We start from the raw sequence: 24,871 nt of genomic DNA, 5'->3' as shown, positions 1-24,871 counted from the left end.
TTCTGACCATGAATGCTTTGTCCTGAATTGGCCTGTAGGAAGATGCCATCTGCTTATTCCAGTGCTTTTAGATCCAGACTTAAAACAAATTATAAACTCACAGACAGTGAGAGAGAAAGAGGACAGGTGAGAATGAAAGGCAGGATTGTCAGTCAAAGCCATTTTAGTATCAGGAGTTCTAAAGGGATTCCAAAAGCAATCAATCCCAATCAGTTCAATAGCATCCTCATTGATGAGAGCAAGAAAACAGGATAGGAAAATGCAGCAAAGGAAAAGGATTAGCTGCAACAAATAACATTTACTCTCATTACTGTAATGAAGTTGGGGGGAAAAAAGCTATTTCATGCCAACATGACAGAATTGTAGATCTCTTTGGCTCCGAAATAGTGGTAAACTGTTGTTGCATGATCAAACAATGCCCAGGTTTATACGATCATCGTGAATTCCTGCCTTAATGCGGAGTGGCGTGGATGTTATCAGCCTGTGGCCCTGCTGGCGTGTAATGGTGTAAGACCAGGATGCTTCGATAGTGACCTTAAATTCCTCTGCATTGCTCGGTCTAATGAGTCTCATCTTTCTCTTGGCAATGCCCCATAGATTTTCTACGGGGTTCAGGTTAGGAGAGTTAGCTGGCCAATCAAGTACAGTAATCCCTTGGTCATTGAACCAGGTTCTGGAATTCTGATTAAAAAACTTCACACCTTCATTTCTTTGATTTTCTTTAATACTGTACTTAGGTGGAAAAAAATGCTTGGACAACATAGTACATTGTCACAACTGCTTGCTAAAGGCTCATTCTTGCAGGTTAACGATAGATCAACAGCAAATTTCTGCAAATTTTTGGGGGGGCTTCTGAGCTCTTGGGGCCCTCGTTGCTTTTATCTGTCGTGTCTGTCTCCTCTCTCTTCTTACTGCTTTCTTTTTTGCTTCTTTTCGCTGTCCTTCTTTTTCTGTCCCCTTCGGTCAAGTCCAGCAAGATTACATAGATTCCATAATTCAAAATAAATAAATGAGATTAAATAGATGAACAATTAAATAAATTAGATTATCAAGAGGAGCTTTATACCCATAAAGCTTCTCTTGGCAAAGTAAATTTGATCAGCACAACACAGCAGCCAGACCATCATTCTGCTGCTGCCTTGCTGGACAGGATACATTAAAAAAAAAAAAAATTACAATCTTGGGCTTTCTGTTTTTACTTTGGTGTTCAAACATAATGTGTCTTTCACTAGAATCTGCCCTGTAACCAAGACCCCCTGGTTTTCAAGACCAGGGTTCACCCCTCTAGAATGAATGTTCACGCTGCTCCAAGCGTACAGTACTATCTATGGAAGCAGAAAAGTTTGTTTAAAGCAGACCAAACTTTGCCAGTCGGAATGCATCATTGCTGTACCTCACCTCCAGGCCTGACATTGGGTAACAGCTGCAAGAGTTCACAAAGGATCTAATAAAAATGCTTTACTGCTGTAAACACTCTTGCTTACTCTCTACTACAACAGAAAATGAAAGATAGTATAAGACCTGAAGTCATAAAGGCATACAGGATCAGATTTGTCTGAATTTATTTCTCTTCTACATACACCATAATTAAATTTCTTTCTAACTTGTTTTCTCTGTCGCCCTCCTCAGCCACAAACTGGTTTGTCCCGTCTTTACCTGCTTCCCCCAAACTCCTCTCTACCTATCACCAACCCACCCCCCCTTCATTCGCATTGTTTAGTGTGCAGAGCTGCCGAGACAGTGATTGATCTGGTGTGGAGGCTGTCGTGGGCCCTCCTCCTCCTCCAGTGGTTATGAACATGAGGCGGGCCGCTCTTCATAGATTTTTAAATTAGTGTCAGCTTTGCCCCAAAGATGTGTTATTGACTGATGAAATAGAAACTGAGCTCCAAATACTCAGTCCTTCCCCAGAGTTTTCCCCAGCCTGATAATTGAAAAAGTGTGAAAGGAGTGTGTTCATAAGAGCGTGCTAAGTCATGTTTGTGTGTTTGTTACTTTTTTTTTTTTAAGGAGCTTGTGTGCTTGCAACTGTCTGCTCTTTATCTCTGTTGGAGAAAAATGCACCATGCCTGCTAGAGTCAAGATTCGATTGAAGTATTGCATAGGAGATCTTTATCTATCTACACACCCACTCTGAAGCAAGAGCATTGTGTGTATCTTTGATCATCTAAATACAGTGTGGTTCGTGTCAACCTGTGAGGGGAACAGTATAACGTGTATGAGCCTCCTGGGTTGTTGGGTGTTCTGTTCTTTAAACACTGTGAGCCAGAGATGGGGACTCGATTCTGTGACTCAGACTCTAGTCACACTTAAGTTGCATTTCCAGTGACGTGAGACTCGACTTGGACTTGCAATCAAAAGACTTGAGACTCGACTGGGACTCATAATTTGAAACTCGTGAAGAGTCTTATTTTTTTTCCATGATTTTATCTCAGTATGATCTGTTGTCTGCTGTCATCTCTCTAGATGTAATGTTGACGTAACGTCTTACAGTCACACCTATAGTGCACATGCATTAAAAACATTGACAGCACAGGTGAACAGCTGTTGCTGCAGCACCTGTAATTTTATTAAAAACTTAATAAAAAGGGACCACTATATGAGCAGCAAAGTAACATCTGTGGTATAAAAATCCAGGACTCTGGATCTACCACACCCACCTTTACCCACCTTAAAACACCCCTAGAGAGTTTATCTATGTTAGCAGCGAGTTTAGAGCAACAGCAGCATAAACGTTAGCTTGTTGCTATGTCTGGACTAAAATAATGTTAAGTCGTCAGACTGGCGCCATTGGATGTGTTCCGGAGAAGAACGAGACATTTACTGAACAGTTTCTAATTATCTGTAACTTTGCCATGATGATGTTAAACTGGGACCGGACCGCTGTAAAAAAAAAAAAAAAAAGGATGACGTTAAACTGGGACCGTATTTGAAGTCAGAGCTGTTATAGTGGTGCGACACATTAAGTTGAATCATGTACAATATGTGTTGTTAATTGTGAACCACCTTTAAAGAGGTCTGACAGTTAATGCTTTAACAGAACACAATGTGTCCTTGTGGGGGACACAGAGTCAATGTTACTAAAGCTGGAGTTATACTCGCACAGCGTCTGCGTCAGGTCTTCGATGTGTAAAAGCAGATTATTCCACAATTGTGGAGCAGCAACGGAGAAGGTCCTGTCTCCTCTGAGCTTCCTCCTGGACTTCGGTATTTGTAGGACCAGCTGGTCAGCTGACCTCAGGGACCGAGAAGACAAGTAGGGATGAAGAAGCTCAGAGAGGAAAGGCAGGGCAAGGCCATGTAAGCTGAATAAATTTCCATCTTCATCTCCAGGTTTTAGAAATTTAGTCAAGCAAAGAAATCATCCAGAGGAGGGACAGAGCATTTCAGTTTAAGCTACAGATCAGAGCTGTTACTAAATGCTGGTAGAAAGGCTGAGTACGGATTTTACATTCTGTGGATATTATAATGCATCTTCTAAGCAGACCTAATGGCAGGTGTAGCATGGCAGAATTCTCAGTACAACAAAAAGTGACTTGTGACTTGACTTGGCCTTGCAAAAAAAAGGACTTGTGAACATCTCTGCTATGAGCACACACAACCTCATGTGATTAGCTCGTGCCTATGACTGTCTTACAAAGTGCTGTTGGGAGATGTAGCTGCCCTGGCTAGCTGCATAACTCAAATTTTACTCAAACTTGTAATTCTGGTCACTTTCCCGTCTGTGACTACAAGACTCATTACATTAATTGCCAAAATATAGAGACACATTAGAAAAGAGACATGTGTCAGGCTAATGAACAGAATTATGAAATCATGTCTTCCAGCTTCCATGTTTAATTAACCTGTGATGTCTTTTTTTCTTACGTTAACAGGGTCGGACATGGCCATCTTTTGCCTGCTTTGTGGGAAGCGTTTCCAGACCCAGACAGCACTGCAGCAGCACATGGAAGTCCATGCCGGCGTGCGCAGTTACATTTGCAGCGAATGCAACCGGACTTTCCCCAGCCATACTGCACTCAAACGTCACCTACGCTCACACACAGGTCAGTGGAAGCGCCTATAAACCCATCTTTGCTTTGATCATGAGGCTGACACTGCTCTACATAATACCATCCACAGAATTATTTTTAACCTCCTCTACAGGCCTGGAATTATACTTTTAGCAAACTAAGTACAATACAGCAGTCTTCCCATTCTCAGCCAGATTCTCATTCTTGATCTGTCCATTCTCCAGAGAAAATAGGAAATGTAATCGCTTTACTCTTATTCTAGGTTAGCTTTAGGGTCTGCTCCCATTTTAGTCTAAAATACCTCCACAGCTAATCTCCTGGGACACCTCAGAATCAGATGTCCAAACCTCCACATGTCTAGACATGAACTGGCAGCAGTTTGTATTTTTATATAAAAAAAAAATCTGAGTTTGTTACTCAGCACCAAACTGACCAAGTTTAGAAAATGGTAAAGGTGAAGGTTGAAATTCAGACTGAAAAACAGCCTGGCCTGCAAAGCTTCGACTGCATTTAACCATCTCAAGATTGTTTTGAAGTAAAAACCCAGTTTGAGAGATTAAGCCAGAAGATATGTACTTACCATGTTGTGTCAAAATGCCAAAAATAAAGTACATAACAGCAATTTCTCAGTTCAGAAATTATAATCTAGTTACTTAAGAAAGCACAAGCCACATTGAGTGTTTTGATGTGGGAAAATTTCATAAGATCAGATGTTGGTATGTGGTTCCAATGTAAAAAGTCCAGCTGTACATTTCCGTGTTTTCCTCTTAATAGAACATGGTTTTGAGCTAAAGATTATGTCTACGTGTTCTTTTAGAAAAATGTACTTACTTACATCACATGGAACTAGCACAACTGTGGTATTGCGCAACTGTTATACGTTCAGAAACAGTGAAGGAGGTGGGAGGGGTGGGAGGTGGCATTGCACTTCAGACTGTCACACATAAGGACATCTGAGTCCCGTTTGACCCAATATTGTCCAATAACTTCTTATTTTCAACTTTGTTGCCAATCATTACCAGAGTTGGGAGTAATGGTGTTAAAATAAACAGCATTACTAACGGCGTTACTTTTTTTAGTAACTGGTATTTTAACTAATGACTCTTTCCATCGTTACAACACCGTCACCATTACTGAGAATAAAACGTTACTGACAGCACGTTACGATTGGAAGATGAGATTAATTTTTGATTTGGGTGAAAAGACATTTCACATTTGTTGGGACTATAATGTGCTGGAGTGACATGGCTGTAACTGGAAAATACAGTCGATGAGATTCCACGTTGTGCTGTGACCAGGTGCGAGCTAATGGCGGATTTATGGTTGTGCGGCGTCTGCGTAACCGCCGTAAGCTTGGCATAGCTTCGCAGAGGCAACACGCACCTCTCCCAGACCTGACATGCACCCCTGCTATGCAGACGGTTATACGGAGGTACTCCCTTGTGACTGTTCAGTTTGGGACTACGTGTTACCAAATATCTGGCTCTTCTTGCTGAATTTGTATGGTAACCACCATTTTTAAAAACAATAACCAGTGGATCAAGTTGATGAGAGGCTGATTGAATTATTTCTTCCTTTTCTTCCACAAGCTAATAAAGACAATGAACCATACTGGACCAAATTATTGTTTTAAAACAGAAAATACCCACCGAACTGAAGTGAACCATCGTAAGAACTCTGACCTGGTAAATTTACCAGCCGATACTACCCCTGCTGCCACCTACAGATTAGGAGGAGAAACTGCAACACGACACCAAAACGACACGCACCCCCTACGCTCGAGTGCAAGAGCACACTCACCAGCGTCAGCTACGCCGTGACTGACCGCACGCAGACGCCGCGGCTGCATCATTTACTACAGAGTTTTCACTCTTATTTAAGCTGGGCGATCACCCAGATGACCTGCTCAGATCCGATGACTTGATTGGCGAGAACACACCTTTTAACCATGAAACAAACAAATCGGTTGGTTTGCAGATAAACTTAGAAAATGTTCCAACATGGTAAATAATGTTGGTTTTTATATGTTCACTAGATAATGTCACATTAATATGATTCCTCAAACAACTTCTGCTGGTTTTATGATTCTTTCAGCTGCTCCAGGCAGCAAATTTCTGTTCCAATCCAACTAATTGTCCTTATATGTTCAGAGACCTCTGGTGGACACGTTACTCTTTGCAGACTACAACCTAAAAGAAATTCATACGGCTTTATTATTCACTTTTTATTATTTTTATGATAAATTTCGCCTTCAAAGATCCATCCCTCTTTTGTTTTGGTAAAGCCTCTTTCCACCGGCAAACTTTTCCTCTCCATTTAAATGGTAAACACCTCCTCACTCGCTCGTCATCACTTCTCTCTGGGTCACCGCCCGACTGATCGTAAAGGAGCGAACCCACTTTTTCCTGATCATCACCCGGTTGACTGTAAAGGAGCAGACCCACTTATCCTCGATCTCCACCGGCTGAGGGAAAAGGAACGGACTCCCTTCTCCCCGGGTAACCACCCAGCTGATGGTAAAGGAGCGGACCCCGTCAGTGTGTGCAGCCACACACACAAACAACCAGGAAACCCAGCAACAGCGAGTCCAGAGAAAACAGGAAGCGTTTTAATCTGGAACCACACACATCAGTTTTCCTTCAGAGATAAGAGATGAGAACGTTGTGAGAAATGTTCATCATAACCAGAAACAAGGTTTTTGCCATGGTGACTGTAAGCAGGTAGAGTCAGGTGAAGCTCGTCCTGAGGAGGAGACAGAGACACGACATCCAGCAGATTGGGAATAGTGTCCATGATTTTTCTGTTAGTAATTTATTCCATTAGTTTTCTATTGCATTCATTTGTCAGATCTAATATTTGATTTATTATGAATAAATAAACATGCAGCTGGATGTGAAATTCCATTTAGTGAACATTTTAAACATTTTTTTAAAAAGTAACAAAGCAGTTACTTTTCCGAGTAATTAATTACTTTTATAATGCTGTAATTCCAGTACTAACACTGTTACTATTTGCAAGAAGTAACTAGTAACTATAATTTATTACTCTTTTAAAGTTACATGCCCAACACTGGTCATTGAATAGGGCTAGGAATTTAAAAAGAAAAGTTTTGGATTAAATATTAATAAATACATGGTTACAGGTTCACATTGCATCAGCAGAGGCTTATCACATTTGTACCGACATGTAGACAAAGTGTTGCACGTTTTCCTGTGAGACTTGGTCCACGGACAACCAGTACAAGTTGTAGACCGAGTATGAGTCACACATTACCAAATACATTCCAACTCTTTGCAAGCTTACTAATGATCCATTTTCTTTGGTATAAGTTATTTTGATAAATACAATATGAATAACTTCAATCCTTTCTTATATATGGTGATTTCTAAATTCTTTTCATCTCAGATTATCACGGTCCACTCCCCACCTGTGTGTATTAAGGCAAAGGAACCGCAGACTGTAAAAGAACTGAGCTGCGTTAAGCCTTTTTCATGAGGTGAACAAGGGTTGTCATGAACAAATGCAGTCTATTCTAAGATACACAATAAAAATGCATGTTTTATTTTGAAAATGTGTCTCCTCTGAATAAACAGCGTGAATTCAGGTAAGCATAAAATGAATTCTGCAGCAGTCGGGGGAGGATTATTTACAGTTTGTTTTGTTGTTTCTTTATTTTTTCCCTTTTTCGGTCCGCTGTAATGCTCTCTGAGCTGGCTCTCTGAGACGAGGCCACTACACTAATACAGTTTTTCAAGAGAGCAGAGAGTGGGGAGAAAAAAAAAACGTAGCCATGACAGAATATGAACACATGGAAATGAATCCCATTTTACCAGCGAGGGATGGACGCTTTTTCATTCCCTCTTTCTCTCAGTCTCTCAGCCAACCGCCTGTCTGCGACCTTAAATAACAGTCTCACTGTCAGAGCCGATTTAGCTCACCAGCTCACAGATAAATATTTGAAACGAAAGGCAGTGAGATGAGAGGAGTCGGCCCTATTTACAAGTCAGGCGAATACGCCATTAGTATGTGATGGTGGCAGGAGCTGGGGGGCTTTGGGGTGAGGCGTGGGGGTGCATGTGGCAGCTTGAGCCGTCTGTACAGTAGCAATGCACACATCTGTTCTCTCCACCAGACATTGGAGGGGACACATGCGGCGTCTCTGATCCACCTGCCCACCCTGGCAACGCAAATGTCACCTCAGCTCGTCTCGGAGCTGCAAATGAGACTTTGCAGCCTTTTGCCACTTTGAACCTCATCCCACTGTGGGCGTGTGTTAAATCACAATGAGCCAGCCGTGAAAGCAATCGTTTAAATATGATGCAGAAGCTTTTGTCAGGGGATTAGAAAGTCAGCAGCTCATGCAGCCATCACGGGCGCCAGAAATAGGTCCTAATTTACCCTCCAAAAAGGGTGGGGGGGGGGGACATGGAGGCATAGTGCCTCTACGTTTACACTTTGATGTTAATAATCTCATTCACACTTTGCTTGTAACAAGACAAAAAATATGCTTAAAGACAGACAGACAGACAGCGCATCCTCCAACATAAAGACTTGTTCTTCATACAGAAACAGGAGTGATGCTATCATACAGCATCCACTTTAGACATTTTTCCCATGATGTACATGCAAGTTTGTTTGGTTTTTTGTTTTGTTTTTTTGTTTTTTTGTTTTTTAGTTTTGTTTGTATTTGTCTGTTTTTTTTCAGGTTTTCATGCATACTTCCAAAAATTACTTTCCCAATGCCAAGGTTGCAGAATAGTCTCTTCTAGATCATTAATGTTGAATTTAATTATATCTTGAAAACTACCAAAGTTGTACCACTCTGACTTCCAAGCATTCATTTTCTATTCAAATTAACAAGCAAAAAAGCAAAAAAACTGAGGGACACGTTGGTGTTAATTTTCCAACCAAAATACCATTTTACTTTTCTTAAAATTAACTTAGATAATATAATTCATTAAAAAGAGCAGACATTTGCACTTTCACTTGAAAACCTACACACCCATCTTTATGGCTGATCTTCACTTTCTTGTTAGGTCAACAACATCTCTATATGATAGATTAATAAGAATAAAAAAACCTGTATTAGTCCCTCAGTGGGGAAACTGCGTTGTTGCAACAGTACAGGTGCAGTAACCAGAAGCACTCAGGTGATATCAAACAAGAACACACACACAATAAGTAATAACATGTCCAGCATCTGGTCTGACAGGGTATGTACAGTATATAAATATGCACATAAATATGTATATAAACATGTAAATACAGTTTCTATGTGTTCATTGTAAAGTGTGACAGCAGCAGAGAGGAAAGACCTGCGGTATCTCTCCTTCACACAGCGAGGATGGATCAGTCTGTCACTGAAGCTGCTTTCCAGACCACACAGGGAGTCCTGCAGGGGATGGGACTCATGGTCCAGCATGGAGGCCAGTTCTGCCACCTACCTTTGTCACCTTCCTCCTGCACTGAGTCCAGAGAACAGCCCAGGAAAGAGCTAGACTTTCTGATGACTTTGTCCAGCTTCTTCCTCTCTCTCTCAGTGATGCTGCTGCTCCAGCAGACCACACCGTACATGATGGCTGATGCCACCACAGAGTCATAGAAGGTCTTTAGGAGTGCCCCCTTCTCTCCAAAAGACTGCAGTCTCCTCAGAAGATAGACTTGCTCTGACCCTTCTTGAGACCTTAAAGTGTTTAGCAGGACAGGAGGACATTGGTAAACTCAGCTGACAAAGCATTCCAGCTGGGATAATTATAATACAACAAAACTCTTTTTTACGCACGTTCAAGTGCGATAAAACGACGCTTTTTACATGTGTTGAATGCCACTGTGTTTACCAAAGCTCTAGCCTTTTTAATGCAAACGCTTCATTAGAGTGGCGAATTTTGACCCTTTTGGCTTGCCATAAAAATATAGTCAACTTTCAGTCAGTCAAAATCAGTCAACTTTGCTGCAACGTCAAAATGGAAAATTATAAATATACCACAAACGTTTACTGAAGCCTGTAGAGAACCTTTGTTTCCCTGACCTGCCTGCCTGCCCCTCTTCCCGATCCATCACACCCCCCCGGTGCCTGGCGTCGCTGATTTTGAAGCATCAAGAAGAAGAAGCAGCAGGCAGGTTCAGGGAAACGAAGGTTACAGATAACCCTGCCCCTTCATTTAAATATAAGAACCTGAAAAATGGGACTGCAAAATAAAAGTTCCACAATAAGTGAAATACCATTATAAAATAAAAGTGATAAATAAATAAATATTATTTTAATCTTTTTTCTTAATGTAACGTCTCTGTAGAATATGTATATAGTAACTATATAATTATAACTATATATATATATGTATATATATATATATATATATATACATATATTTATATATATACATATATATAAAATAAATCAATATGTCATTAAATAAATAATCATTGAAAAAATACATTGTATTAATGGGATATTTATTCATTTCAGTATTAATTTAATTATGAATGAAACGGCTCTTCCTAGTCACTATGTGAGAGCGCAGTGTCGTCAATTATTAGTATTTCAGTTTGCACTCACCTAAAAAAAACTCTGAAATAGTACAAATAATCCAGAAAAAAATAAATAACAGCAAAAGTTTAACTGAGATTATGTCACTGCAATCATTATTTTTTACTGTTAAAAGTAAGAATTGAAACATGACATATGGCATGCAGCAGATAATACTGGGATAAGCTGCTTTAATATCAGTGTGTACAGTACTCTTAGCACATGAAAGCATCAAAGAGGCACCCACATTAAATAAATCTCTGGGTTTTCAGGTATTTTCCAGAGGAAATAAGAGTCAATTCTGACAAAAATTCCCTGTAAATACCACAATCTCAATTCCTGGTTTTGAACCCTAATTTTAATGGACAGACTGTGGCAGCTCATCTTCTGGAGAAAGCTTTCTAGATACGGCTCAGTTATTGGTTAAATCAGTATTCTGTTGCTGCAACTGATGACAGAGAGCAGCAAAAAGCACTTTTATGGACATTCATTACATGTGCTTCATTTTACCTGCCTGCTGGCTTATCTGTTGAAAGCAGCCTCGCTGCTATGGGCTCTGACATTAGATCACCATTTAGAATGAGGAAAAGAAAAAAAAAGGGATTCAATGGTGTTTATTTCTGCATCTTAATCTTGCCATCTCTCTTCCTCTGCCTCGCTGTGTCTCTGTTATTTCCTTCCATCCACCTGCAGTTTCATCACCTCATCTTGACATGCCATTACAGCCACGTTGCCTCTTTTTATTTAGCTCTGTATCTTTATATCATGTATGTACAGTACTGTATATGTTCAGGCACTCGTGCACAAACACCCAATGCTGGTTCAGAGACGTGGCAGTCATAGCAACTGTGCTAGTCCCCTTCTCTAGCAGCTCTTTACAGGCCAGGCCTTCATTAATATTCTGTTGTTGTGCACCGTCTGTGTGTAAGTGTGTGTGTTGTTTTTTTAACTCTGAGCCAATTTGCTGTCTGCTGTGGCAGGGTGTTTTGTGTTCGCAGCTGTATTTGATAGCACTACAGCCAGACAGAGGGAGAAAGAAAGAGACAGGACTCAAGCCAGTTCTGGTCCTGGCAGCCATGTAGCCCAGTAATTTACAGCCTCTTCCCGTATATAATGAACACATACCCTGTGCCCATGGGCAACCTCAGCAGCCCTTTGGGGTGTCAAAAGAGGTAATAGGAGGCAAGGGGGTCAGGAGACGCAGGTGGTGATGCTTGGGGGCATCCATGAATTCACTCTGCATGCTGTGGTTCCACCTCACTGTGCTGGGTCCTCATCTGTGGCGCCCCTGCCATGTGGTCGCACCGGCGAGAAAGAGAATAAAAGCTGAAAGGTGAAGAAGGAGGTAGGAATGGAGGGGGGCAAGAAGTAATAGTAGCAGAGAGAGAACATGTCCCCATTATTTTCCCCGAACCCATGAGAAAATGAAGTCTGCTCCTTTACATGCTCACATTGTGATTATAGAATTGTGTGTGATTCATTTAAAGGTCTGCAGTACAACTTCGCACTTTGGCGTCCCCGAGTGGCAGTGGGAGATTACAGGCGCATCCTGGGTGCAAGATACTGGAGTTGACCTGTGGTCACTGTATTTTTTTCTCTGCCTCAGCTCATACCAGACATCATGTTAGATTTTCAGTGGGACTCCCTGTAAGCAATTGGAAAGTCAGTCTGTTACATGCAGTCTGTGGCTCTACATAACTAAGCAGTGAAAGGTGACAGAGGCTTGTTTGCTCTGCACCACTGACAGAGTTCAGTTTACTGTTTTGTCCCTATTGTTTGGTATGTTTTGGGATTGCTTTGTTGTTCATTGCTTGTCGTGGTTATTATTGTTGAGACGATCAAATCATGACGTGAAAAGAAATGTAGGTCTTGGTGTTGGGGAATTAATCTTACAGGATAAAGACAAAAGAAAGATCGTGTGTGAAGGATTACGTTTTAGACTGCAGTTGAACTCAATACTCTCTATCTCATCCTCCTTTTCCAGGCATCTTAAAGAAGCAAAAAGGACCCCGCTAAAGGGGGGGTTGGTTTGTCCACTGTGGAAACTCTTAACTCTGAGGAGGACCAGTGTTGTCTGTAGAAATAAACTTCTTCATCTTTTGAAAACTAAATGAAACTGCAAAAGGATGATCAGTGTGACTCGCATCCACCTGATAAGGAAACTTATGGGATGTTAAAGAACAGAAACTTACTGTAGTTCTTAGTGTATTTTCCAGTGCACAGACAGAAAAGACTTGCAACAGGACATTAAGCATAAATAACCCTGCATACCTCCTCAGAGTATTAGCATCCCACTCACTGGTCTGATAGAGGCCCTAATTAAAGGCAGGTGAATCTGAGCTCAATTATTATTCCTGCAGCATCGTGCAAGCCCACCGAGCTCTGTGATGGATTGTGATCTCTGCTGTGGTTGAGATGCTAGAAAGAGCACAATGTCTTACAGCGGGAGCCACTGATAACTTCATGCAGACAAATAAAGACTGTCACTTTTATTGATTTTTACCCAGCCCCCACCGCCGCCGCCATACACACCCACGTTCCCTGTCTCATCCCCGTCTCAGCTTTATTCCCCCCAACCCTTCCATCTCCTTCGCCTTTAATGGGAATGCATCCAACATCACATGGCATCGGGAAACATTTTCTTCCATGAAAGTATAACAAACCTATAATGGGATCAGACTGAATAGGTGAACATGTAGCATCCCTGTTTCCTTTTGCCTTTTTTGGTGTCTTAAATAAAGCAGCTACATGCATACACACCGTATGTACTTACATAACACCTTAAATAAAATATGTGGATGGAGCTGAAATCGTATCTCAACTGTGGGGTAGTGGTAGCAGAACATGAAGAGAAATGCAATTTATTCCCTGCCACGTTGCTGCTTGGACAGGGAGATAATGAAAGGCATAGGTCATTGATGGTGAGTTAAACCTGCTGCAGTGGAGTGAAATACATTAATAAATATCCACAAAATTACTTGGATAGAGGGGGAGGGGGTGTAAATGACGCAAACACAATCTAGTCTTTGGGCTGCTGGTGAGAAGTTCCCTGTAAATCATAATATCCCTGATCTTGACATCTGAATATCCATTCCAGCTGCCCAGTGGGGACTTGTGCTGTGGCAGCTGTGCAGCTGAAATGAGGCTCTTTATGATTTGAAGGGCATACAGTACTGTACATCCATGGGTAGCCAGGTGTCTGAAAAATACATTTACGCACATTAGTCAGGTTTGCTTGAATCAAAACAGTCAAGGTTTACATTATATCTGAGCCAGAAATACCTTTTTCTGTAACCTGCAGCTCACATAAAAATATTTGTTCATTTGCAGCGAGATCAAAAAAAAAAACAAAAAAAAAACCTTAAGGAGACTTCCATGAGTTCTTCCATTGTTCAGCTGCATGATACCCTGACACCCTGATACAGGATAGCCACATTTTAGACTAAATGCTGTCTTAAGATTGGTTGAACTAAAAATAAGAAGATAAGTTCTATGAAATCCACCTCAGGTCATCATTTTGGGTTTACAACATCAGTCAGGTTTTATATTAGTGCACAGTAACACTGCGTGGCAGCTGAAAAGTCATGAGAGACTGGAATTATTTAATTTAACACAAAATACAACAACAGTGCAGGTGATTTGAAGAGAAAGACAAATGATGGGTTGTATTTGTCAGCTGGTTGTAAAATGGGTCTGTATTAAAAACTTAATGTCTGATGTTAATGCATGGTTCATAACCCAGTTAAAATGATCAGTTGTACATTAATAAAACCATTCAATCACAGCCAGATTGTCGAGAACATGTAAAGATTGTTGCAGTTGGCATTAACTTTATGTAAATGAAGGCAAAGCTTTACCAGTTTGGGAAGTTTTGGTAAATCCCAAGTACAAAAATTATAGACTTCTTCATCTTCATAACAAGATGTTTTTCTTTCTGCATTTCAGCAGGGGACCACCCATTCGAGTGCGAATTTTGTGGAAGCTGCTTCCGAGATGAGAGCACGCTGAAGGGCCACAAACGCATCCACACTGGGGAGAAGCCCTATGAATGTAACGGTTGTGGGAAGAAGTTCAGCCTCAAGCACCAGCTGGAAACCCACTACCGTGTGCACACAGGTAACAAAACAAGTCCGACAAACCATTGTTTGATCAGGAACATTTAATAATGGTGCTGTTAGTAGCCATTAACCCTGTCATGTGCAGACTGAGACACCACAAAACATGTAAGCTGCATTCAAGAGCTATTTCTCTACCACTCTAGATTCTTTTCTCCATCTATACTCCAAAGGAGTGTCCAAACATTTGACATCTTGTGAATACTTGAGGTCAACCTATCCATCCTTTATTGAATAAATATTTGTGTCCAGATTTTAAACTGGTTCTGCATAAGGTAAGCCAAAATATTAGTGGTGTGTCTCTAGCGGGGAAGTAAACATGGTGACATTTTTCCAGAACAAATGATTTGGGATGCTACAGTAGGTTGCTTCTAAAACTAGTTTCTCATCTCACAACATACAGGAGTAACTTACCCTATATTTCTTTTTCATTCACCTTACAAAACAGGAAATGTTTATTGATTAATAAGCTTTCCTTTTTTCAATATTAGGACAACAAAATCTTCAGAGCCAGGCTAGTTTTCTGTCATGCTAAGTATTCTTGCTAAGCTAAGTTAGCATGTCCTAGCTTATTTGCACACAATCTCTGTAAAAAAGTAACCATTATGCCACTGATATCAGTATTGTTTGGGAAAGAAAACACTTCAAGGCATAAAGAACCATTTCAAACTGTAACAACGACACATGATTAAGGGCTTGCTAATGGTTAAAAATTGGATACACCTACCCATCCTTTTTTTTAATAAGTAGGTGAGTGCAGACTTTAAATCGGTCATTTAAAAAGTAAACAAACATTTTGGTTTTTTGTCTTTACACAGCACAGTGGAACCAAACATGGCGACCATTCTTCAGAACAAATGGTTTGGGAAGCTAGGTTGTAGCTCAAAAAGTAGTTCCTCATCTCACAATTTACATGGACATTTTAAAATGTCTTTTTATCTACATATCACACAAAGCAAATGTGTTTGCTTTGTGTGATATGTAGATAAATATGTGATATGAGCTTTGCTTTCTTTTTAACGCTTGGACTAAAAACGTGTTTAAAAGTTAAGCTAGTTTTCAGCCATGTCAAGTATTTTTGCTAAGCTAAGTTAGCATGTTCCAACTTTTTACCACATAAACCTCCCAATCTCAGAAAACAAGTTTAAATCTTGAACCGTTATGCTGCTGATATCAGTATTGTTTGGAAAAACAAATGCTTTCACACTCTATTTGTGGGCATAATCAACTATTTCACACTGCTGCAATGAGACATGATTGCAGACCTGCAGAAGGACTCCACAATCTTCAAGTTGCAGGGCTCAGACCAGATGAATATCTGTGTTCCTGTAATACAGTAGATGAATGCCTCAGAAGACTTTATATTGATCCGAGTATATTTAGAGCCCCATAAAGATGTTGACACTGTGATAGGCTAGGTGGCCTGGAGAATTAATGCATGCTTCGAAATCCAGCTTAGAAAGCCTAGCATGAGTGCTCACCAGGGTGGCACACAGCCAAGGGTTTATGCTCCCCACATCACCTTGTTTTACTCCAGCACACACAATCACAGCAGCGCCCTCCCGCCTCCTATTCAATAAGCCAGCTGTTAAGCCACACTATCAAGGCGGCCTGTCCAATAATTGGCTCCCCTCTGTCCACTCTTTCCTCTTTTTTAGTGGGGGAGGGGGGCTTTGCGTTAAGTTTGAGAGCAACAGCAGATAACAAGAGCGAGTGACAAGCTCACAGTCAAAGGCCACCTCACACAAAAGGGAGCTGCTTGATGAATCATCGACATTGGCAACCTAACCCCCACCCACTCCCCGTCTCTCCACACATTCCAAATGCCAATGGTAGATCAATACCTAGGCCTCATTTGCAATTCATTATTAGCTGGTTATTTGAAGCGACTCTGTTTACAGTCTGGTTATCAATACCAGGATCATGCAAGTGTCCACACTGAAACAAATGAGGACCTGAGACACTGTATTTATGCTTATTGGCTAAATGGCACCATAACCCCCCTCATCACCCACCCCACCCACTGCAGTCAAGGTTAACCAGGGCTTCACAAGAACACACCGAGCGAGCAGCAGAGGCATGAAGATGATCGTTTTTGGGTTTGTGTGTGTGTGTGTGTGTGTGTGTGTGTGTGTGTGTGTGTGTGTGTGTGTGTGTGTGTGTGTGTGTGTGTGTGTGTGTGTGTGTGTGTGTTTTTTCCTGGCACATGTGTGGGTGACAGCAAGGGCTGGGCAAGATCACTTCCGACACCTCATTTCAAATGCCATTGCTAAAGGTCAGCATTTACATGTCTAATTTGAGTCTGCCGGCTTGAGCGCTGGTGGATTATTCCCTGCCATCACTCAAATCATTAGCACGTTTAGGACAGCCGCAGTTTCCAAATGGAAATGGCTTCATGAATATAGCAGCCCTCACAGAAGGAAAGCAGGGTTGCTGCTTGGTTTATAACACCCTCTGGAGTGTTGACTGGTGGAGGCTGCATATGGTGCAATGTACCATAGATGATTTCATTTATTAAAACCTGAAATCCTTGTTCATTTAGATCTTGATCTTTTTGCTGGTTCTTATGTTAGTAATAAATGTCTACACTTGTATTCAGACACCTTAATAAATTGTTCTATTCACAGTTTCTTTTCTAGTGTTGGTAGTTTTGCCCATATTTCTATCAGCTGTAAAGACATTATGAAATTTCTTCAAACATAAAAAACTGTTTCTTAGCGATAAAAAAAAAAATCAACAGATCTTAAAAGTGGCCCCATTATGCTCATTTCAAGCTAATTTATTTAAATATGTGAGTCCACAAGGGCAGGAATTAATCCAGCGTTTTTTTTACAAACCCCTTTATTTATTTTATATTGATCCTCTCCGTAGGCCCTCAGATCAGCCTTTGCCAGAAACAAGCAGAATGAGACTCTTCTACATTACATTACATTGCAGTCATTTAGCAGATGCTTTTATCCAAAACGACTTACAGTGGTTAGGCAGTAGCGTTAAGGGTGCTGCCTAAAGACCCTACTGGAAGATGTTAATATTCCTCCCCTGGGGGAATCAGACTCTAGTCTCCCACACTGGAGACGGATACTCTGCCCTAGCTGAGCTACTAGCCTTCTGCACTGAGCCCCACCTTCCCCTGATGCAGGCTGCCTCTGATTGGTCAACTGTCGGGAGTAGTTGTTGGGAGCCCGCACCGTTTTCGTCATAGAAACAATGGCAGAACACATAAACAAACCAAATAACCAAACCAAACTAATATAAATACTCCGTAAACAATGTCAACACAAAACATACAGCCGTACCCGATAACCCCGACCATCTTCTCCACCACACACTGGTCAAACAGCGAAGCTCCTTCTCTGCCAGACTCAGGAGCCATCCCCACGGTACCGAATAACAGTAAAACCACATAAGTATTTTAGCAGTCCACCCTTTTATCCCTGTGAAACCAGGGATTAACCTCCATGAAATCGATCTGCTGAAAACAGGTACCACAGTGGACCTCTACCATCTGTGTTCCGTCAGGACAGCATAGTCGCACAACTTGAGGAAACAACGTCAGTGTGACAAACACGTGCCAAACACAACAACCACCAAAAACAACACAACAGATTCCCAATCCACACATTCCTCAATTTATTTTGCTTTGTAGTCCAGTGCTACTCGAAGAAGAAGCTCGACTTCCTCATCAGTCTAAACAAATGTTTCTCTTTTGCCTCACACTGAATCCTCAGCCATCTTCTCTTCTCTTCTTCCAATGTGAACTTCCTGCAACACGCAGTGAGCCTTTTTCTGCGCATGCGCTACGTCTTGTTCTAGCTTTGGAGTGTTACTCTTTAATCATCATAGCACCCCCCACAGCCTTGTAGTAGCCTTGCAATGGTTAAGCCTTTCTCCTAGTTTTTGCCACCACTTTCACGCCTGAACCAGGTTTGGTGCCATGTGGACATAGCCCAAGATGCTCCGCTGTCTGTCTGTCTGTCTGTCTGTCTGTCTGTCTGTCTGTCTGTCTATCTTTCTATCTTTCTATCTATCTATCTATCTATCTATCTATCTATCTTTCTATCTATCTATCTATCTATCTATCTATCTATCTATCTATCTATCTATCTTATTAGTCCATATTCAAAATAAGATTTAGATGTTAAAAGATTTGCAGAATAAAAACCTTTCATTAAATAATTTATCACTCCTTTTCTCCCTTCTTTAACAGACTGACTACAGCAAGGGGAGAATACATGTACTCATTGGCACTGTGACTATAGCTCTTGTCTTCAACTCTTCCCCCCTTGCCTGTCATCCTTTAGGTGAGAAGCCATTTGAGTGCAAGCTGTGTCACCAGCGATCCAGGGACTACTCAGCCATGATCAAGCACCTGCGCACCCACAATGGCGCCTCACCCTACCAATGCACCATCTGCCTGGAGTACTGCCCCAGCCTGTCAGCCATGCAGAAGCACATGAAAGGCCACAAGCCAGAAGACATCCCTCCAGACTGGCGCATAGAGAAGACCTACCTGTACCTCTGCTATGTCTGAGACAGGAGGAGGGCGAATGAAGAGGGTGGAGATGGGTTAAGAGGTAAGGGGAATGTAACGGGGTGGAGAAGAGGCAAGGATCTTGACAACGGAGGAATGTCAACGACAAGATACTCAAAAACAGGAGGGTTTGTTTTTTTTTCGTTTCTTTTCTTAATGCAAAGGCGGCAATGAGCGGCGGGGGTGCACAAGTACTAAGAAAAGGAAAACTTGGACATGGAGTGATTCTCCATCCTTGTTCGGATTCATCGGGTCATTCACTACATCTGCAACTGTGTTATTGTTTCTGGTCATTTCAAGCCGATCTATGGATGCTGCTGCCAAACTGGTGAAAATGCTGATTCTCAAGGGCTATCTGAACCTGTAGGCTCCTGCCAGCAGGAAATGAATCCACTCCTTTTTGTCTTCTGCTGTTCCCCGTTTGTATTTGATGTATTTACATCAACGCTGCTCACTTCTTTCTGCTTTTTGAGTATCAAAGACCTTTTCTTCATGAAAACAAACCTAAAGTTTCTGGTTGTTACAGCAGATTTATCTCATGGAAATGTGTTTCGCAGGATAATTAAACGTAATCAGAGCTCCAGACATGAATTGACAGTTTGGATCAACATGCTACTTATCTTTTGAACTGCAAATGTTATTGTTTTGTCAACTTTCTTCTTCTATGTGCAAGCAGTGTGCTTCGGATCTCCCATTTTCTACAGAAGTCTTCTAGTTAACTGTCCATAGATAGCCCCTGAGAATCTGCAACAGAACTGGAAGGTTTATGCAGTAGAAAGAAAGAAAAAACCAGCTGAACAGGATGAATGGGAGTATTAACATGCTGCATACCAAGCACCCAGGTTGTTTGCGGGCAGGGAAGTTGCTAGTGGAAGTCTCCCCATTTTCCCCAGTAGTCTTTCTGGTTCTATGTCTCTGTCTGATTAGGCTGGAGAAGGTTGGGTCACCACTGGCCACACAAAGGCTAACTTTTGTCACTTTTTCACCATATATTATCTTTTTTAGCTCTGCATCGTAGTTTATCATAGCTTGATTGCACAAGTAAAGCAAACTACGAGAACAGTCTCTGTTTGATATCAGCAAGATGTAAAAATCCTTCATAGATATAACTCGCTGTAACAATATCCTACAATAAACCCAGGCAGTTTACCCTATCAATAGACAGCTGGACCGCTTTGCCATGCTACGTCCATTTAACCAGACAATTATCAGTATCTCACACTACCACTAAAGTACAAAAAACTGACAGAAAAACCAAAACAAGTTGACCACAAAGGATGGACCCGTTTACCAGGAAGGAGGGAAACTAACTGGGAAAAGGTTGCTGTCTGTGGGAGTCCTATGACTTTGATGGCTGGCTGTGAATGGCGTTGCAGTTTAGAGACAGCTATAAGGCATAATCAATGAATGTAAGAAAGATATACCATAGCAGGTGAATGCTGTTTGTCTGTCTGATGATGGAAAACGAGACGTCCCATCTTGGATCGTACCGGGAAACATTTTTATGTTCATACATGCATATTTACAAACTAAGTTGCATTTATTCATGTTACCACTCCTCCTTTCTCTACAGTGTGTGGTGGATGCCTGTGTTCACCACAGCGTAGCAAAGGCAGTGAAAAAGGGACTTAGCAGGCATCTTCAGTCAGTTAGATGGATGCTTCTGGGGAAACCTGACATATTTTGTTGGAAGGTTGAAGGTGGGAATGTCCAACTTTCCGACATGTCTGACATACAGCATTAAACCTGTTAAGCACGTTGTGGTCAAACCTGTAGGCTTTCAGAAACATTTGTGCGCGTCACAGCATCATCTAGATGATCACATATCCAAACGGCCGGTGGACACGGAAGAAAAGCCGAATAAATCGACTCTTTCTCTGTGGTTCGTCTCTCACGTCTCTTCTTCTCGTTATTATTGACCTTAAGTTTGATCTCAACACATTGTACTTGAATTACCTCATTTTTGTGACCTCATGTTGCTTGTGAATTTTTAAGTTTCCCTTTTGTTTCAATTTTTTTTTTCTTTAATATTTGTCAGAAAGCTGTATTGCAAGCGCGATGAAGTGGTGTGTACATGGGAAAAATTAAGTGCCACAGTGAAGAGATTTCTTTGTTTTTGGTTTCTTTTCTAATGTTTGTGCATTACATGTTACCAAACTTGGTATTATTAACCCTGTTTGTTAAAGAGCCGGAAGGTTTGGTCATTTGTTATAAAAGCTACCTCTCAGTTTGTTTGTTTTTGTTTTCTTTTTGGCAAAAGCACATTTTTGTGTTTGCATTTTTTGTCATAGCTACTTCATCTCATGCTTTTTTTTTTTTTTCCTAAAGTTGATTTATGATTGTGTTTTTAAGCAATGTGTATATAAAAGGGTAAGAGATGAAAAAGTAGAGGTGGACAGGATGAGAAAAGTCATTGGAACGGATGTTTATTCTCCCCCTGCACCTCCAACCACAGAACAGAGAGGAAGAAAATAAAGCAATTTTCAAGCCTTAAGTGACGAGTAAGAGGGCAGATAAGACGAAGTACTATTGCTTTTTAAGAGCGTTTAAAAACAAGAATTTAAACTTGAAAATATGTGAATAGAGTTGTAGTTTTGTAATGTGAAAAACAGAAAAACATCCCGAACCGTGCAGGACAGGTCATATCTGCAGCCTTGCAGAGTGCTTTGGACAATTGGAAGAGCAGGTTGAAATCACAAATGAGAAGGTTAGAAATAGAAAATCTCTCAGCAGATGAGCTCTGCTGGGATACGAGTGTATTCCTGAACAAGAGCCAACAGAGGCAATTTGATATATAAAAATTGTGATATTTTTGTATTCAGTGTCGGTCCTTTTTCCATTTGTGGAGGGTTACAGCAGGGCACCAATATTTGTATTTTTTTTTATGTCTTTTTGTTTCTCTCTTTCTGGGTGTGGATCATTTTTGCCTTGCTCCTCTTTGATATTGTTGGAGATAAAAGAAAAATAAAAAAAAAAAATGTGTGTGAACATATTGTAATAATAAGTGTTGCTTTCTGGATGTCAATTGCATTGTAGGTGAAGGACTAAATTTATCTGCCACAAACTTTACAAGTGTGTGTAAGTGACAAAGTTTTTGTTTTAAAAAAAAAAAGATGATTTAAAAACAAAAGAAAAGGGGATGGCAGGGGATCGCTGCCCACCGACCAATTAGTGCTCCTCATTCATGCTTTTTCAATCAAACTTGACTGTCAACATGTTTTGTTTTGTTTTTGTACTTGAAAAAAGAAGGGATGGCATGTCCCACGGTGTCTTGCCATTTTATTCTCCAACACTGTGAGCTGAGGGTTTATGTTTAGTTTATTTAACCCTCTGATAAAACCCACCCAGTATAATAAACCCAGTTCAGTCTGAACACCACAATGCAAGACCTGCTCAGTCACGTTATTCTGATCATCGTCCTCTGAATGTTTTCTACTTCTTCGTGCGGGTGAACGAGTGCGTATAAAGAGTGTGTAACTATGTGTGAGCGTGTGTGTGTATTAGTGGAAAAATGCACTAATCAGATCAGATACAAAATAAAATGATATTCTATGCCACTTTTTTCTGTTTGGGGAAAAAAAGATATATATATGTATACATTGGCATCGATATAGTTCTTCCCTCAGTGTTTCTCTGATGTTTCTGTACTATCTTTGTGCCTAAAAATGGAAATGTTCAACAAAAATATCATCTATATCTGCTTAGTTTTTGTATTTTCTGAAGAAAATAAAAATGTTGTCTGCAGCACCCTAGGGATGTCATGAAGCTCGAAACATTTTTTTTTTTTTTATTTTGAAATCCCGAACAGAGCAGGCCTTCTTTTCAAGGACTGCAGGAACCCTTCATGCACTCGCCTCATTTCTTAAGCTGTACTCTGTGATTGGCATCCAAAAGCATTTATTTAGCAGCACAATAAAAAAAAAAGGAAAAAAAAAAAGTCTACTGAAGATATAAACAGGCTTCAGTGAAAAACTTTGGAGGACAAAAAAAGAAAAGGAAATAAAACGAGTTGTTTTTCTCAAGCAAATTAAAACCCAAACCTGTTTGTCCTTTTTGTCAGCAACAGGTTTGCTGATTGTCTGATAAGGAAAACCCTGTTTGGGAAGGCTGGCACGAGGGTGGTTCCCTCCTGCTTTCCTTCTGTGGTTTTTGTTGTTTTTTTTTCATTGTCTTTTCTACTAAATGCATTTATTAGGGGATGTTGAATTCGTCAGAGAGGAATCATGGCATCCCTGGAGCTGGCACTCTGTGTTTTGGTGTGGTGTTTCTAGAACAAAGTAGCCATTTCATGCAGTGTTGCAATGCATGTGCCATCCAGGTCTAGACTAAAACTGTTTGAGTAACAAAGCACCAAGACATTGTATTTTTTATATTAGCACTGAGGACCAATTTCCTTGTCGGACCAAGCATAACGAAGCTTTTCTCTGTCTTTCCCTGGCTTGTCTGTGCTACTTCTCTCCTCCATTGTTGTGACAGCACAAGTGCCAGTCGAGTTGTTCTGTGTTGAGAAAATAGTGTTTTTATTATGATTTGAATTGTTCTAGTTTTTGTCTACCTCAGCACCTAATCTTAGCCTAATCTTAGAAGGTGCCCAATTATTATTTTTTAATTTCTTTATTTTGTTCTCTTATCGTTGTCAGTTGTAAAACACAAAAATGAAAATAATTTTTTTTTTTAAAATTGCATTAGAGCTTTGCAAAGGTCCTTTGTCTTTTCCAGCGACAACGTGCTATTTTTATTTTCATTCTTTCCCATGGCAGTACGTTTCCTGTTGAGCTGTGCCACCAATCTGTAGCCACAGTCTGTTGATATAGAGCTTGTTCTTTTTTCTTTCTTCCATGTAGAATCAGACACATCTCTCTGTAACATTTCAGTGTTCTCTGATGGAGTGTGAAAAAAATAAAAAAGGAAAATAAAAGATTTAATGCTGCAGGTTCTCTTCTCCATGTTGTCAATAAAGTCAATGTTGTGCCTTTGATAGTGAAAATATAAAGAATATTTCTCTTTTTTTCAAATCCTACTAACAGTAGATTGTTTTTTTTTTATTTGTAGTGTTTTTTTTTTTTTGTTTTTTTTTTGTATTTTTATTTATGGGTCTTATAATGAAAATTAAATCATAATGTTCAGTTGTACACTTTCAATCTGCAGTTAGAAAAAATAAAAAATTGACTTCATATTGTCTCTTAGCACTCATTCTGGCTTTGCATTTGCTTCTAAAGAACTTTCACACCATTGCAGGTCAGTCAAGTTAAAGAAAGGGAAAAAATTAAGCAACTGTACATTTTACTGAGTCAACATTGATAAGCAGGGAAATAGATATTCTGCATGTTACTCTTCGATCTTCATCCCCTCCCATTTCTCCCCACAATAAAATACGTATTTCTGCAATTTTACAGATTAAACCTGTTGTTTAATATATATATCTAAGCTAATTTCAGTGTTTTTGTTTTAAGTGGGGAACAAAAACCAGTCAGGGTTGGGTTTACTCGTGAGAAAATCCTATTAGACCCCCAGAGCTGAAATCTGGCAGGGAGAACCATTGGCCATGATTTCCAGGCTTGTGCACTTCCCAGTGCCACAATGCAGATTGTGGTGAGAGAAACGGGACACTGCACCAGACGCTGAAAATCATTCTGCACTGAATAGCTGTTACTGCACAAATAATTGAAGAGCCAATCATATTTCA

At 40.5% G+C, this 24,871-nt stretch overlaps 1 protein-coding gene across 3 annotated transcripts in view; it reads left to right on the top strand.

Moving 5' to 3' along the window:
* zbtb16a (zinc finger and BTB domain containing 16a) overlaps nt 1-24,172 on the top strand; it is a 157,438-nt gene extending 133,266 nt beyond the window's left edge. For all 3 annotated transcript variants that reach the window (XM_042007706.1, XM_042007707.1, XM_042007705.1), the window contains exons 5-7: nt 3,876-4,046; nt 14,485-14,655; nt 18,956-24,172. In XM_042007706.1, coding sequence (XP_041863640.1) covers nt 3,876-4,046; nt 14,485-14,655; nt 18,956-19,185 — 572 coding nt within the window. In that variant the 3' untranslated portion in view covers nt 19,186-24,172. The remainder of the gene's footprint in view (nt 1-3,875; nt 4,047-14,484; nt 14,656-18,955) is intronic.
* Nucleotides 24,173-24,871: the final 699 nt, after the last annotated feature.

The sequence above is a fragment of the Melanotaenia boesemani genome, chromosome 15, assembly GCF_017639745.1.
Source record: "Melanotaenia boesemani isolate fMelBoe1 chromosome 15, fMelBoe1.pri, whole genome shotgun sequence".
In the NCBI taxonomy this organism is placed as follows: Eukaryota; Metazoa; Chordata; class Actinopteri; order Atheriniformes; family Melanotaeniidae; genus Melanotaenia; species Melanotaenia boesemani.
The sequence above is the reverse complement of the archived record's forward strand: the minus strand, read 5'-3'. Positions and strand labels throughout refer to the sequence as shown.